The 17,273-nt window shown below is 47.1% G+C and overlaps 1 protein-coding gene across 3 annotated transcripts in view; it reads right to left on the bottom strand.

Annotated features, from left to right (window-relative positions):
* FAM124A (family with sequence similarity 124 member A) overlaps positions 1-17,273 on the bottom strand; it is a 325,693-nt gene that overhangs the window by 70,862 nt on the left and 237,558 nt on the right. For all 3 annotated transcript variants that reach the window (XM_085621800.1, XM_085621799.1, XM_085621798.1), the window contains exon 3: positions 14,719-15,458. In XM_085621800.1, the coding sequence (XP_085477926.1) occupies positions 14,719-15,458 (740 nt within the window). The remainder of the gene's footprint in view (positions 1-14,718; positions 15,459-17,273) is intronic.

The following is a 17,273-nucleotide window of genomic DNA, read 5'->3' on the forward strand; positions in this document are numbered from 1 at the left end:
GGGTCCTAATGGTCTTCCCATCGAACTATATAAGTTGCGTCCCGATAAGATAGCGCCGTATCTTCGGGACATGTTTTTCGCGGCACGTGCGGTGGGCTTCCTCCCCCCTGACCAACGCCTCGCCAACATAGTTGTGATACACAAAGAGGGGAAGCCGCGAGATCGCTGCGCCTCCTATAGGCCCATTTCGCTGTTGAACGCAGAACCCAAAATTCTGGCTAAGGTATTGGCTAATCGACTGGTTCGGGTCGTGGGCGACTTGATTCATCAGGATCAGTCCGGTTTTATACCCCATCGGAATACCGCTCTAAATTTGAGGCGGTTGCACGGCGTGCTTGCTAGAGCGGAATTTATACGTGAGCCGGCCATCTTGGCATCTTTAGATGCTACTATGGCGTTCGACACTTTGGAGTGGCCGTATATTTGGGCCGTGTTGGCGAAATTTGGGTTCGGCCCCGAGTTTATTGGTTGGGTAAAATTACTATATGCTGACCCACTGGCTCAGGTGGTGGTGAATGGTAGGGTGTCGGCTCCCTTCGCACTGGGGAGAGGTACGCGGCAGGGATGTCCGTTATCACCCCTTCTCTTTGCACTTTCTTTGGAGCCTCTCGCCGCCTGGTTGCGTTGGGAGCCGTCGCTGCGAGGCATTAGATGGACGCCGGAGTTTGAAGACCGTGTCTCCCTTTACGCAGATGACATCCTTCTGTATCTCACCTCTCCCCGACAGTCGCTAATTGTATTGGTGGACGTACTGAATTCCTTTGGTCGCAACTCTGGCCTGGTCATCAACTGGGCCAAGTCGTGTGTTTACGTCCTCTCGGGTGAGGCCCCCCTCCTGCCACGGGATTGCCCTATCCAGATTGCTACCCTGGGGTTCAAATATTTGGGAATCTTTATCTCTCTGGATCCCGCGGTCCGCTATGAGCGAAACCTTTTCCCTCCCCTCCAGCGATTGAAGGCCGACGTCGCGAGGTGGCAGCGACTTCCGTTCTCGCCGCTCGGACGAGCGGCATTGTTTAAAATGATGTCGCTACCTCGCTTTTTGTATGCTTTGCAAAATACTCTGGATGTCGTGCCAGCCCGTTATTTCCGGGAGGTGGAGAGTCTTCAGCGCCAACTGTTTTGGGACGGGCGGCCGCGGATCGCTCTCGCCAAATTGACGCTCCCTTGGTACGATGGAGGGGTCGCCCTCCCCGATATTAAACGATACTATTGGGCGTCTCAGTTGGCGGCGGTGAACCACGGGATATACGGTCCTGCCTTGAATCCTGCCTTCGAGATGGATAAATTTCTGCTCCCGGGTGGGGATGATAATAGGGCGCTGTACTCGGTGACCCCGGATACGCGGTTGACGGGACCCACGCAGGTTGCGGTAGGTGTATGGCACGCGGCGAGTGCGGCGATGGGGTGGAGGGATCGCCTGACTCGGGCGACGCCGTTGTATGCCTCCGGGCGGCTGGGCTGTTTGTGGAGATCGAAAGGTTTTGAGAAATGGGATATGATTGGTATATGTAAGGTGGGTGATCTTTGGGCGAAGGGGTCTTTCAAAACGTTTGAAATGCTTAAAACTAAATACAAATTAAATGATAGAGAGTACTTCCGGTATGCACAAGTCTACCATGCGCTGTGTTGGGTTTTTCCGGACGTTGCTGCTATCCCCGAGTACTCCCCACTGGAGGATAGAGTGTTGGATGGCTACGTGCCCGACAGCACTATTTCTCTGATTTATAAAAAACTCATTAATGATCGCACGGACTTGGTGCTCCGTCTGCGGGAGGCATGGACGGGCGATGGCTTGGAACTGGACGATGAGGACTGGGTATCGGCGGTGGCCTCCCCGAAAGAGGTGGCGATCCCGGCCCGTTTACGATTCGTACAGCTGAAGATCCTTCATAGAGTGTACGTCACGGGGCCCGGTTTGCTGCGTATGGGTTACTCGAGGGATGGACTGTGTAAGCGTGGATGTGGCCTGCCGGGTACCTTTCTTCATATCTTATGGGAATGTTCGGAGGTTGTGCGATTTTGGAACGGTATCCACACCGTGATGGAGGAGGCACGTTACTCTGTTGCCAGAGGCTAGGAGGTATTTGTTGAATGTCTGGGAACCAAATGATTATAATGTGGCACAGACGCAGTGGGTGACATTGGGGTACATGGTGGCTAAGCGTAACATTGCACAGCTGTGGGGCTCCCCGAGGCCGCCCACGATCGAGGTATGGAAGGAGAATATGGACTGGTGTATGTTTAGGGAAAAGACGGTGTATGTGGCGAGAGGCAAGCCAGGGAAATGGACTAAGGTATGGGGTCCATGGAATTTATATCGTGGACGTATCTGCACCCCGCCTCTGCCATTAGAGGTCGATATTGCTTTGTCCCCCTAGCCACGCATTCTGCGGGATTGTGTGAGGTGGGTTCCATGCTTTGTCTTCCCGTTGCCCCCCACTGCCGCTTCCAGTCAAGAACTGCTTTGGACACTGTACGTTGTTCCCCGTCCTGGGAAGAGCACGCTGTTATTTCGGACTCTCATTGCCTTGAGTGTGTTTTGTATTTAATAGAAAATGAAACTGTTTTTTCCGACTGCTCCTGGCCTATGGCCACGGCCTGTTACATGTGCTCACGAACTGCCGGGAGCTTTGCCTCTGGTTCATTTGAATGTGTGGCATCGCATTGCGAGCCCTCGGGCTCTATAGCGGCCGGCCTTGGTGGTTGTAGGCCCTTGTATGTATTTTATTGTGTAATAACGGTTTCTAATAAAAAAATTAAAAAAAAAAAAAAAAAAAGAATATAATAATAAGAACAATACTCCTACACTAATGCTACTACTACTACTACTACTAATAATAATAATAATGAAACAAAGACAATAATAATGACAATGGTAATACCATGTTTTAATGTGGCACTATATACTGCATTTGGTGTTTCTAAATGTGGTAAATAAGAGGTCTTACTGCTGCCCAATTTAATAGTACTCAGGTTACTAAGCTCAGAAGGATGGAAGCCTGAGTCAGCCTTGCTGGGATTCAAATGTATGACCTGCGCATCACTGCAGGTCTCAGTGGCGAGCGTTCAGCTCATAGAGTCATCCTGCTGGCATGTATCCTACACTGCATTCTTGCATTGGTGCTATCTACATTGCATACTGCTCTAGTGGTATGGTTTGCATTCTGGGATCTCCACATTGGGATGAACTGCTCGCACCCGGATATATTTTTAACAGGGAGGAAGGGGACAATACTTCTATCCCAGAATAGGTTGGCTTAGCCTCTCACTGCTCAGGTGCTGTAGGCTGTATGTCTCTGTAAGCTGTGCCCGATTCACAGTTTGGCCTGATTCACATGGGAAATACCACCTCAGCAGTGTGTCCTTGCATCATCCTCTCCAGTGAGTTTCCCAGTTTGTTTCTCAGATTGTATATGTTGTTCTTGAACGGGGTCTTTCTTGAAGGTAACGACGGTATGTCTCACCTATGCATATCTTTAATGTTCTTGACTGAGGGCTTCATTGAGAGTATGCTGGCAGCCAGCCGTCCAAGATCGTGGCAGAGGTATTTACCTCTGCCACCCTAGCCGGACTAACACCCACCATACTTAGAGATATCCACTGGCTCTAGTGAGATCTCTGTGCCTTCAGATGAGTCGCCAGCACAGTGGCTCCTTTGAAGTCACTGAAAATGTGCTGCGCGGCCGCCATGTTTCCGGCAGCTGCTCAGCAAACCTTTTTGCCAAATTGGGACTTTGTTTTTGAAACACAAAAACTAATGACCCTGGTACATCAGGAGTTTTATCCCATGGTGTTGGGGTCATGTTTTCTCTTTGAGATTGCCAGGGCTCTAAATAAATGGGCTTTAGGTGTAGGATTTCTGGCGGCATAGCCAGCGGGGCACCTCCATTAGAAACATGACAGACCGCCTGAAATAAATAGAGCAAGCAGATCATCAGTTTGGCGGAAAGGTTTAAGACTGCAGGTATAGAAGCTGTACACTCAGTGTGCATCATCATGTTTTGGTTTAGTCAAGCCGTTGCTTGCTCTGGTACACCTCCTCTTCTATTCCTGTAAGTCTCATCTTTGGCTGATTTGTGGTCCTCAAAAGGAGGGGACATGGGACACTCAGCGACTGAGAGGCTCCATCTCTTGTGGCCACTTACAAAGCCTTCCATACTTTCTTGGGGGTTTGGGGAGGCAGACAGGTTAGGTGGTGGCAGAGGGCACTCATTTGCCCCTACCTCTATGCTTCTGCCAGGATTAGGCCTGCTTAGCCCTCTACCACTGGCCTGTTATCATCCTCCTGAGCAGAGCCCTTGCTCTGCTTTTTGTCCACTTGCCTTGCCGGGCCTTGATATACTCCACCATCATCTGCAGATTTCTCCACATCTGAGAATGAACAGAAGGCCACAGGAAAGCAGAGGTTTCTGTTCAGCCCGAGACAATTAAGCACTCAACTAACATCCTGCAAAATTGGGCGTACAGATTGTGCCATTTAGGGTCATGGTGCACGCTTGCAGTTACAACCCTGGTAGCTAAAGTAACAGGTTCATTCTAAACCACTTTGGTAAACAGATAACAGTTAACTGAGGGTGTGTTTGAAGAGGGCTCTATAGAGAGCATATGACCCAAGTCTGTTATTTTGTTAAACATATGACAACCATTCCATTTCCTTGAAAACAATGCTGGGGTTCATGCCTCTTTCATTAAAGTTGTATGCAATGGCATTTGATCAAGGTAATATTGATTGGGGTCATGAGTTGGTAATTCAAGCCTTGAATTAGCCAATTAACTGCTATGTTGTGTGATTTCGGCAACTAATGTTAAATCTTGACGTTAAGAGGTTTTTTTTTACAATTCTTTTTATTAACAGTTATCGACATATACATACAGTAAAAAGGATTTGGCATGTGTGTATACAATGGAGACAGACAGTGATCATAAACAAAACATTACTTTCCATTGGGTGCTACGGAGTAGGGGCATCATCGTAGTCGATGCTATAGGGTAGGCTACATATATTCCCCCGATAAGTATTCCATGGGTCCCAAATTTTGGACCATTTTCGGGGTCAACCTCAAGCTATGTAGACTGTCTTTTCCCTGTACATGCACCAATCGAGGTCTTTTTTCCAGTATACAATCGTGGGTGCATGTGCTGCTCCCCAGAGCTGTGCTATATTTCTTTTGGCTACTGTAAGCCCAAGAGTGACCCATTGCGTTTGATGATTATTTAGGTCAGTGGGCTCCCTGATGTTTAGGAGGCATCTACGAGCCGCCGGACGGAGAGTGACTGTTAGTACTTCACTGATTACATCGTGTACCTTTCGCCAGTAGGATGGGATATGTGTGCAGTCGTAAATTATATGGATAAATGTGCCTCCCCTTCTACATTCCCCCCCCCCCCCGATACTCCCATATGTAGCAGTTGCGGCCCTGTGACGTAGACTCTGTGGAGGATTTTGTGCTTTATCAATCTAAGGCGTACTGGGATCGCGACTATCTTTGGGGAAGACACTGCTTCCTGCCACTCCTCATCGTCCATTTCAATGCCGTACCTCACCTATTTGTCCCGTAGTGCGTGGAGGGGTTTTTCCATGTTGTTTATCAACTTTTTGTATACTAAGGATATGGTTTTCTCAGGTAAATGACCGTCAAGTATCCTGTCCTCCAGGGGAGAAGCGTCAGGAGGGGAGGACTCCTCCGGAAGGAGTGATCGAAGTGCATGGCGGGCCTGTGCATAGCGAAATCGTTCTGAATCTGCTATCCGAATCATGCTGGTGTTGGTGTGGTAAATGACTTCACCTCGCCCTTGTCCCAGAGGTCCCTGATACGCGAAATCCCAATGAGTTCCCACTTGTCAAATCCCTTTGATTTCCAAAGGTCACCCAGCATTAGGGAGTCCCACAACGGAGTTACTAGAGTGGGTTTCTGCCCCCATCCGAGTGATCTGTTGGCTGCGTGCCAGATGTCGGTCGAATGTTTAGTAGGGCTCGTAAGTGGATATCTACCTGGTTTTGAATAGAGCAACCAATTGTATGTCCCCCTGGGGAGGAGCCACCTATCCATGTTATAGCCAGGGTCATCTGGTCGGCAATATACACCGTGGTTAATAGCCGCAAGATGTGCTGCCCAATAATATTTCTTGATGTCTGTTAGGCTGATGCCCCCATCATACCAGTTGAGTGAGAGTTTATGTAGTGCAATTCAGGGTTTTCCGTCCCACAGGAGATCTCGCTGGAGCCCTTCAATTTCTCTAAAGTACGAGTTAGGGACGGAATCAAATGAGTTCTGCAAAGTATATAAAAACCGGGGTAACGACATCATTTTTAAAAGAGATGCTTTGCCCAACATCAATAGAGGAAGCGTTTTCCAGCTATTTATATCTCGTTTGAGTCTTTGCAGTGGTGAGACGAGGTTACGGGCATAACGGAGCGTCCGATCTAGGGAGATGAATATCCCCAAATATTTAAAGCCTTCTGTAGCGATTTGTATTGGGCAATCTCGCGGTGGTGGGGGCGGGTCTCCCCTGAGAGCATAAAGGAGGGATTTCTGCCAGTTGACACTGAATCCGGGGTACCTGCCAAATATAGCCAGGATGTCAAGGACAGCAATCAGGGATTTCCTGGGGGAGGCAAGGTACAGCAAAATATCATCTGCGTAGAGGAAAATACGATCTTCCCAGTCAGGGGACCAACGCAGTCCGCGTATAACTAGATCTCTCCGCATCCATGCCGCAAGGGGTTCTAGGGCCAAAGCAAATAGTAGGGGAGAGAGGGGGCACCACTGGCGGGTCCCATTTCTGAGCTGAAAGGTGTCTGATATTTTGTTATTGACTACGACTTGCGCCATAGGTTCATGGTATAGGAGGCATACCCATTGTTTTAAACCCGGTCCAAATACCATCTTAGCGAGTGCTGCGAAGAGATAGGACCACTCGACAGTATCGAATACCATGGTGGCATCCAGGGAGACAATTACCGCCTGCTCTTGAATAGTGGCTGCTCCACCCAGAATGCCGTGGATCCTGCGTAGATTCAGTGCTGTATTTCTGTGTGGCATGAAGCCAGATTGATCCGGGTGTATTAGGCCCCCTATGAGTTTCACTAAACGATTAGCTAATAGCTTGGCCAGGATTTTAGGTTCTGGGTTGAGGAGCGAGATAGGGCGGTATGACGCACAGTCAGTTTTGTTTTTTCCTTCTTTGTGGATGGTAACAATAGTAGCTACTCTCTGGTCTATTGGCAACAATGCAAAAACAACAGTTGATGGACAGAATGCAGAACAATGTCATACATTCACCCCAGTACAGAGATCTGGGCCTAAATCCATCGTTGTTTTGCTCACCATGCCGTTCCAGTTTGAACCCAGCCATATGCAAATCAGTCTTGACTCTGTGCCTCATGGGTACAGTCCAGCCCGAACTGCCAAGCCAGATCCACCCTGGACTGGAAACAGGCATACTAGGACCGGTTTCGGGGTTTCACCCCTCTTCAGCCAGCATAGCTTGATTCCAGTGGCATGGAGAAAACGGGACCCACGTCTGGGCATACCCTTTCCACTCGGGGTGACAAATGCAAAAACAACTGTTGATGGACAGAATGCAGAACAATGTCATACATTCACCCCAGTACAGAGATCTGGGCCTAAATCCATCTTTTTTTGCTCACCATGCCGTTCCAGTTTGAACCCAGCCATATGCAAATCAGTCTTGACCCTGTGCCTCATGGGTACAGTCCAGCCCGAACTGCCAAGCCAGGTCCTCCCTGGACTGGAAACAAGGATCCTAGGACCGGTTTCGGGGTTTCACCCCCTTCAACCAGGATAGCTTGATTCCAGTGGCATGGAGAGCACGGAACCCAAGTCTGGGCATACCCTTCCCACTCAGGGTGACAAATGCAAAAACAACTGTTGATGGACAGAATGCAGAACAATGTCATACATCCACCCCAGTACAGAGATCTGGGCCTAAATCCATTGTTGTTTTGCTCACCATGCCATTCCAGTTTCCATCATCTTGTGTGTTTTGCTGTTTGCCCTATTGGCAACAATCCCCGCTCTCGGCTATCCTCGTACATGGCCTTTAAGTATGGAGCCAGCTTGTCAGGTCTTAGTTTGTAAAGTTCAATAGGAATGCCATCGGGACCCAATGCCTTGCCGGAGTGTAATGATCGTATTGCAAGCGCTATTTCATCTGTAGTCAAGGTGCTGTCAAGAAAGTCACGGTCATCAACCGAAATTGTGGGGAGATAAACATCCCTCAGGAGTTCACTAGAGTTGTCTTCATTGTATGGTGCTATGGACTTGTATACGGTGTGAAAGTGGTCTGCGAATTGATTAACAATGTCCTGCAAGTCCGTTATGGGAGACATCCCTGCATCTCTAAGCTCAGGGACCAGTCTGCTGGCCCACTCCTTTTTGTCAAGCCAAGCTATTAGGTTTCCCCACTTTGTAACCCAGGTCATAGATTCTGCCCAACTTGTCCCTCCCTAGAGTTTTGGCTTTATCGGTCACTAGCGCCCTATAGCTATCCTGCTTAAGGCGAAGTGTGTGGAGTGCCTCGGGAGTAATATCTGTTTCTAATTCTTGTTCTAGTTGGTAAATCTCCACCTCAGCATCTGAAATATCTTTGTGTCTATCCTTTTTTATCCCTGAAATTAAAGATAGGGCTTGACCACAGATCACTGTTTTAAAGGCTTCCCATAATGTTTAGGGAGATTCCACAGTTCCCTCATTCTCTCGGAAAAAGTCGTCAATGGATTTGATCAGGTCTTTAAGAATTTTCGGGTCCCATAAAAACCACGGGTTGATGGGGACAATTCTCCCCACCTGTGCTCGGCTGAGGACTATGTGTACCCATAGTGGGGGGGTGATCGGAGATGCCCATAGCTAAGTGTCTAATTTCATGGATATATGCAATTTGTGGTGCAGGGACTATAATATAGTCAAGGCGGGAGAGACTATTGTGTGCGCCGGAATGGAACGTATGTTGTACTTTATCTGGGTTGTATGTCCTCCACCCATCAACAAGTCCCATGGCCTCGAGAAAGTCAGGCAACCAGCATGACGACTGTCCAATTACACGGGGGGTGGTGATCCAGTGTGCCTGAGATTACAGAGTTGAAATCCCACCAAGCACTAGTAACCCATCCGGTAGTGCTAGTAAAATAGCACTGAGGTATTTAAATGTGGTGGCCTGTAGACCCAGTAGAATATAGATTGACATAAGAGTAATGGTCTGACCCTCCCATGTACCCGTGACCCCAACGTACCTGTCCCAATCATCTGTCCAAGTGGAATTTACCGTTAGAGGAAATGATTTCTTCATCATAATACTCACGCCACGCGAATTAGATGTGAAGCCAGCGCGTGCGATCATTTTGTGGCCCCATCTGTGCATCACCTTACACGAATTCCCAACCAAGTGCGTTTCTTGGAGCATGACAATATCAGGTGTAAGTTGTCTAATGTGTCGGAGAACAATACTACGTTTTATCTTGTCCACAAGCCTGTTAACATTCCAACTTAATATTTTAGCATTCTTGTCCCACTGCACACACATTGATTCTTAAATAGATTTCTGTGTCTTCTACAACCAGGTCAGTATGTACTGTCGATGAAAAAACCACAACATTAATCAAACAATAACCCATAATCTGATGTAAGCCCACAACCCAACTACCCCCCCCCACCCTGCACTCTGGGCATAGAACTGCCCATTTAAACTTGCAGAGTGCCTGTCGCCCAACTGGTGAACTAAAGGAAGAAAAAATGGGGTGCAGCACCCCGCCCCCCTGGACTCCCCTCCCCAATTACTGTTTTGTAGATCCCAAGCGAATCACATCCTTCTAGCCTGGATGGTCCCATAGGGGTACACAACACAGGCGGGGACTCAGCATTGGCGAAGGCGTGACCATCGGACGCCTATGACCCCTGCAGTCTCCTTGCCGAATGTCTGGACGGTCTCCCCGGATATGGTGTCCAGAATCACGGTCTGTCTGGCTGTCCAGCCATTCTGAGGCTGTATCTGGCTGCTCAAAGAACCAGGTCTGTCCACCTGCTTCCACTCTCAGTTTTGCCGGGAAGAGCATCGCATATTTGAATCCTCGGTCTCAGTTTCTTCTTGACCATCAGGAATGACCTTCTCTGCCTCTGAACCATCTGCATGAAGTCCGGAGAGAAGGTTATTTCAGCATTTTCATAGCGAAGAGGGGAGGTGATTCTGGCATTTTGGAGGATCACATCTCTGTCTCTGAAATTTAGCACTCTTGCTAGCATCGGACGCGGAGGGGCCCCCGGTTTCGGACGACCTCCTGGGACTCTGTGCGCCCTTTCTACTACAAAGAATTTACTGAGACCTTTTGGCTGCAGGTATTTCAGAAGGAGTTCTTCCACGAAGAGGTCCGGTGACTGTCCCTCCGCCCTTTCAGGGACCCCCAGTATACGCATGTTGTTTCTCCTGATACGCCCTTCGTAATTGTTTAGTTTGTGCTCAGTAAATTTACAGAATGTTTGCAGATCTTGGATGTTTCCTTGAAGATGTGCCACGTCCTCCACGAGACTCGCTGTGGTGATTTCCACTAGTTTGACCTTCTCAGTGGCTTTGGTGAGGTCAGCCCAGATGAGATTCATTTCAATTGAGAGAGTGTCCATTTTATGTTCCAAGGAGGTTCTGATCCCTATGATCGCCTCCATGACATCCTTTAGCGTAAGTTCTTGGCTCTCCCCTCCCGGTTCACCCATGGACTTGTTTCTCGGGTGTGAGTTTGAGGTGCGTCTTTGAGGACCGTGTAACGGTCCAGTTTATTTGATTGGACCGTTTTGTGGCCCTTTGCGCCTGTTCTCTTGGATTTCTCCGAGCTTGCCATTTGATGGGTTTCAGGTGGCGATGGGTCAGACCCCCCCATCCTCGAAGTGCGACGTAGGTCGAAGGGTGCGATTCGTCACCTCTCAAACTTGGGCCCCCGGGCTGGCGGACCGGTTCCGCCTGTTGGTGGTGTTTAACAGAGCGGACTGATACAGTCACTCACAGCAGTGTGTTGGGAACCCCAAGGATGCGCAATCTCAAACCCACGGGGAAGGGGTAGCACGTGGGGGGGCTCAACGGGATTCTGACAAGTCCAGCACTCCCCGGGGTCTTCTGACCAGGGGGTTTATATGCACCTTCTGCCGATGCCGCTGCACCGGGGTAAGATCCACAGTTATACACCCGCCCCACTGTGATATGTGGGGGGGTGGTGGTGAAGTCTTGACAAATAAAAAGGGGGGTGGCTGGGGGGGAAAGAGCGCCACTCCCCAGTCTCCGATGTCGGCCCCCGGTTCCTCCCTACCGCCTCTGGTTGGTGTCGGAGGATTAATCGCCAATGCATTGGCCCCTGGGCACTCCGTTTCTGGGCCGTGCTGCAATCTGGCACCGGCGGGAGTCTCCCGCAACGCTGATCGCCGCACCACCCAGGAGACGGTGGAGGTCCGCCAAGTGTTTCAGGCGAGGAGAGTGGCTCCACTGGGTAGGCCGAGCAGGAACCCGGTCTTGCGCTGGGATGTGGCTGCCGTCCGTCGCTCCGATCCCGGCCTCCACCAGCCCTTCAGATCCTAGCTCGGGCAGATGTAAAGGCCCCAATCTGTCAGGACTTGTAGATTTGGCAGCGGACCGCTGCAAAACACGGGAATGACCGGGTGAGATTCCGCGCCCCCTCCGGTTCGTGGTTTCAGGCTTGTGTCACGGATATGTGTGCCGGATAGTCGTGGGGGAGACAGCATGGACGGAGCCTGTGGTTTAAGCGGCCATTACGCTACGCCGTTTGGCCACGCCCCCGATGTTAAGAGTTTTTTAACGACCATTTTTGCAACACTCAGGACCTCTGTAATATACTGTCTGAACTCCATCTGGCTATACACTTAGTCACTTGATTACATGGCTTTTTTGTTTTTAAGTTAGCAGTATGTCACTAATCCAGGTGGGTGAACAAATTGATTGCTCAGTGAACACTTGTAAAAACATGTCCTGATAGTCTCATAGCACTTCCTAGTTGGAAGGTGGCCACCTTCAGACTGGAGATGAATAAGCACAAGTAAAAAACTAGGCAACAGGCCCTCTGCATCGACACACCCTGGATCTGGGTCTATATCTCTGTATCATTCAGGATCAATCCCGCCATTCTACAATTTAATAAACAGCCTAAGAGACCTCCCTCTAAAGAGCACTTCCTCACCACACAGGACTTTATCATCACCCACTCTAAAGACCTAATAACAAATGGTCCATTAAATTGTGATCCCTGCACAAACGCCTGTTTGTGCAGGAATCACATTCATAAGTAGTGCAATGTGTATTACACCAGGTTGAATAACAAGCATGATAAACTTTGCTTCCTTTGTTAAATTTCGGCAGGTCAAAGATGCTGGAATTTATCAGGGGGAAGTGCCCAGTATGTACCAGAACATGTTGAGGTTTGGCGCAGTAAGCACCAAAATCTGCACACTATTCCCCAAAAAGTCAGAATAGGAGCTAATTATTGCATCTGATAAATTTCGAACAACTCAGTGTCAGATTTTATTTGGTGTGATACTTATCACATCAGACAGGGGCCACTCTAAATCAAGCCCCAAAATATTCCCAGCCCCAGACTTTATTCACTTTCTGATTATATCTCTGCCATCAGCAGTACACAATGCCTCGCTGCCTTTGGACTTGGTTCACTCTGTACAAATATTTTAAAAAAATACACACATACATGTCAAGTGGCCTTGATTGGTAGCCTTCTTGGCAGTATGAACAAAGAACCTGTAGCTCCCTGTACATTCCAAACGTGAGCCACACAGATTACGTGCATAGTAGGAAGGAGAGAATGCCCTTCTACTATAGGTGAACATCCGTGTGTCATTACACCTCCCTCAGAAAAATGGCTTCCTTTGTCGTCACCCAATCCTAATGTTCCCAGTGGAAAGGGAGGGTGGCTTCCTCCGCTTAGAATTACATTTTCCCAGCACAGTGGAAAGGGGACTTCTGCACTGTAAGCCTGTCTCAAGAGCTCTCAACCAAGCACCTTGCAGGTACCTAAACACACAGGACCAACAGGCAGGCACTGCACAATATTCACTCACTCCCTTACTCGCTACTAATATCAGAGAATAAACAGAACGGTGTTTTATTCAAACTGGTGTGGCGTTTTGTCCCTTTACTTATTGCAGATATAGCCATTGCTTAGAATTTGCCTCTGAAAACACTGTACACAATTCTCCAAGTAAATTGGGCATGACATTTTATGAGCTCCAATCAACGTGTTAAATACAATTTTGAGACTTGCTAAAAGATTAATTACAGATTCAAGAAAGTGCACCTTAAAGAAATCAAGAACTCCCAGTCCAGCCCCAATAGTGATCCCAGTTTCTGGAATTTCATACCCCCCAGCATTCAGAACTAACCCGGAATTTAAAGCTTTCAGAAAAGATCCGAAGATCTGAATATTTCAAAGTTATTGCCAAGCATATCTGCAGGTATGTAACCTCATGACATGGACTCAGGTGACCTTGCTCTCAAGTCTCGCCTGATTTTTTTTTTCACAATCCAACTATTAGTGTCTGATAATTCCTATCTCATAAACCAGTTCAGCCTTTGTAAATATGCATTTTTCTGCTGTATGTTTCACATTTGTTATTTACAGCTCATTGTTTTGCAATAGTATAGTTTTGCTTGTGCGCTGTTTTATTTGTATATACTTTGGTACAGCACCTGCACATGGTGGATATGGCTCGTGCTGTATAAAACCACACATACAAATATAAATTAATATTACATCTATGCATTTGTGGTGAACCGTGTTGTTTCGGCAAAAATATTGTCCTCTCTGTGTAGTTCAAATACAAACATGTGGCTTTAATGCTGCAAAACAGCAGAGATGCCCCGCAGCGATTTAAATGGTCAGGCCCTCTGAGATACTGAGTAGCCGGACGTCCTTACTTTGAATAGCAGAGTGCCATCACTCCTTGGCAGGGGTGCATACTTTTAACGGGAGAGTACCTGCATTTCTCAGGAACAGACAGGTACTCTGGGATAATGAGAATTTGCACTTCTAAATTTTAATTTTATTCTGCAAAAATACAATAATGCCAAAGAATGGTGCACTTTGACAGTATTAATTTAATTACCTCCTTGGTGCAAATAAGCAACTGCAGGCACTTTTTTGTAATACACCTAATTATATTTTTCTTTTCAATGCTCTTTATTCTGAAGATTTGGCATCTAGATATTGTTCATCCTTTGTACAATGAACTCCTTCCCCTGAAGCTTCCCGTTTCTGTGAGCTCGGCTTAGTTCTCGTTTTCTGATACCCTGAGATCCCATGTGACATTTTCTACTTGCTTGTCGAATTGTGAGTTCTCTGTGCTCCTCACACTGTCTAACAAAGAGTAGGCGACAGACTACTGAGGAATGAAAAGACACTTCGATGCAGATGAGATGATCAACCAATTTACTGCACAGTCGGTTTCTCTGACAAAATTTACATATGCACACACTTAAGAGCTCACCGCGGGAAAATGAGCAAAAACGAATCTTCAGGCGGGCGATTGTTCTTCGGTTCATGCAATAAAAGTGAACATATTCATTAGTTGAAGGTCTGTGGGGGGTAAGGCTGTGATCAAGGCCAGAACGGATGCATTTAAAGTCCAGACAACTAATGCTATTTTTAGCTAAACAAAGAAGAAAGTAAAAAAAAACCTGCTCAAACCATACCTGCAGAAGTATCTTATTCCCATCATGGTCTTCGGTTTGCCACCTGCCTTCACTGATGGGGCTACAAGGGTTCGGAAGGAGTGGAATAAGCTGTCCAAAGTCTTTCACGCGGAACTCTAGGACTGAGGACTCCATTGGCGTTGGAGTTTGACCCTTCGGGAGCCTCTTCAGGGAGAACTGAATATCAATGTCCATGTTGGAATAGACCGGGAACACACAAAAGTCATTTTTTTTCTGCCACACAGGCCTTTTCAGGATCAATTCATACAGTTTCAAAATGTCTGCAAAGTTTTCATGACTGCAGTATATTGTGAAGCGGACAATTTCCTTCCCATAATGCACCTGCCTGATGGCCCAGAGAGGAGTTCCACTCGCCAGGGTGAAGAAGTCCTGATTGCACGGCATGTAGGGCAAGAAGTGTCCATGCACCCGCTCCGTGTGGTGGAACTGCCAGGGTGGCCGCTGAAAGGCATCGTGAAGCTGCAGGATCTGCTCCTCCCCATACTCCTCTTGTAGGAAGAGAATGACCGCAAGTGCAGGCTGTAAAGCCGAACCTTTGCAAGGCTTCCGCCGTTTGCGTGAGATCCTTCTCTCCGAGACGCGAAAGAGCTGGAGGTCGGGGTGAATCCACGCAAGCAACTTGTCGATAGCCACCTGGAGGGTCCTGGATTCCCCTGGGTCAGTGATGATGTGGATGCTCACCAGGAATGGGTCCTGCACATCTTCCACAGAAAGCTCACCTGGTAAAATAAAAAAATACATATATTTTACTGAAGCTACTGCCCAGTGCCTTCTCGGGCCATCGTTCTAATGGCAAGTTTCAAATTGCAATAAGCAAATTTTACAGGCTTTTTTACGTTTCTTAGTAGCCCTTCCAGGTTCCCCACCTCATCACATCAGGCTGAAATATTAGATGCAGAGAAAATAATTTGTAATCCCCTGCACAGATATTCATCTACAAACAATGCAGAATAATTCCTTAAAAAGTTGATGTTAAGCACATGACCATTTACCGACAAGTATGAAAAGAGAAAAAAGTAGTGGTAGAACAATTTCAGGCTTTATTTGGTAGTGTCCACCTAGGAGTGCCAGAGGAACAGCCGACGGGCATGCACTGTTTAGAGTCAGACAATATGTAGGCTCTATAGCGGTGGTCTTCAAACTTCTTAATGCCGCACCCCTCGTGTAATAAAAAAAATCATTGGGCACCCCCTCAATTTTTCACAATTATTCTGTTAAATTGGCAATGTTTAAATATGTCTAAACATATTTAAACATTGCAGTTAAGTTCTGTTACCCCTTTTACACATACTCCCTGTCAAGATATAAATGACAAAAGATGTTAGTGATGGCCCATCACTAAGTGGCTTAATTCCGTTCATTTTTTATTACTAAAAGCAAAGCATGATGCTTATCTTGGCCTGAGCCTGGCACCCTCCCCCGATCAATTAAGACCCCGCAATGGGCGCCCTCCCCCCAGTTTGAAGACCTCTGCTCTATAGGGTCCTTTAGACAATGCACTGATGCCCAGCACATGCAAATACCTTTCACCTATTGTCATTGAGAAGTTAGCATTGACAGGCAGATTTCAGGCTTTTTGTTTGATACAAACGACCCTAAATTAACAGAGGAGAAGTGAAGGGTATGTACTGATTAGAGGTAACCAGGATGAATGGTCTGTAGTTATTATGTAGGAGTTATGGAGGGGTAGACCACTGTATACACTGGTTATAGGCAACTATGATAAATGTCTTGTAGAGTTGAAAGATAAATTTTTGCATAACTGCTTTTGACGTAAATGATTTTCACTAAAAACGAAAAGGTGGCACTTTAAAGAACCATGTTTTTCTTAGCACTGGCCAAACAAGGCCTAAACTAGGCCTGACTTCATCTTGTATTTCAATGCATCCATGTTTTATCTCTTGCTGTCTCCGCAGGTACTAAAATGTGCACAAATTAAATGCTTTGTTGTTTCTTTAATGAAACTTTCAATTGAGTTTAAATATTGAAACAAGACACTTGGGGTATGATTCACCCAAATGAAATGCTTTGTTGATGTTTTGTTCTTGGTGAACTTTTGAGGACCTGTTCAAGGCCCTTCCTTGCTGTTCTTAGTGGGTCTGTTCATTATATGAGCCTGTTATTGTTGGGAGTGTAACTAGATTTGTCGGTCACATCCGATGACAATGGATCAAAAGGCAACTAATTATTATTCATTAGAAAATGGTAATTAGGATGGTGATAGGCAATGATGCTGTTAGAAATGGGGGTCTCTAGTAGGTAGAAGTAGGTACCTTTGTCTAAATATGGGCCCTTGCTTCTAGTCAGGTTAAGGGGATTACACTTCTAAAAAAAACCCTGCTCACCCCCTTGGTAGCTTGGCACGAGCAGACAGGCTTATCTCAGAGGCAGTGTGTAAAACATTTGTGAACACATACAGTAATACAGTGAAAACACTACAAATAGACACCACACCAGTTTAGAAAAATAAGTAATCTTTATCTAAACCAAAACACTCAAATAGGTTATTCACTCAATTGCAGTTTTTAGCAATA

This window comes from Triturus cristatus, chromosome 8 (assembly GCF_964204655.1).
Source record: "Triturus cristatus chromosome 8, aTriCri1.1, whole genome shotgun sequence".
Taxonomy (NCBI): Eukaryota; Metazoa; Chordata; class Amphibia; order Caudata; family Salamandridae; genus Triturus; species Triturus cristatus.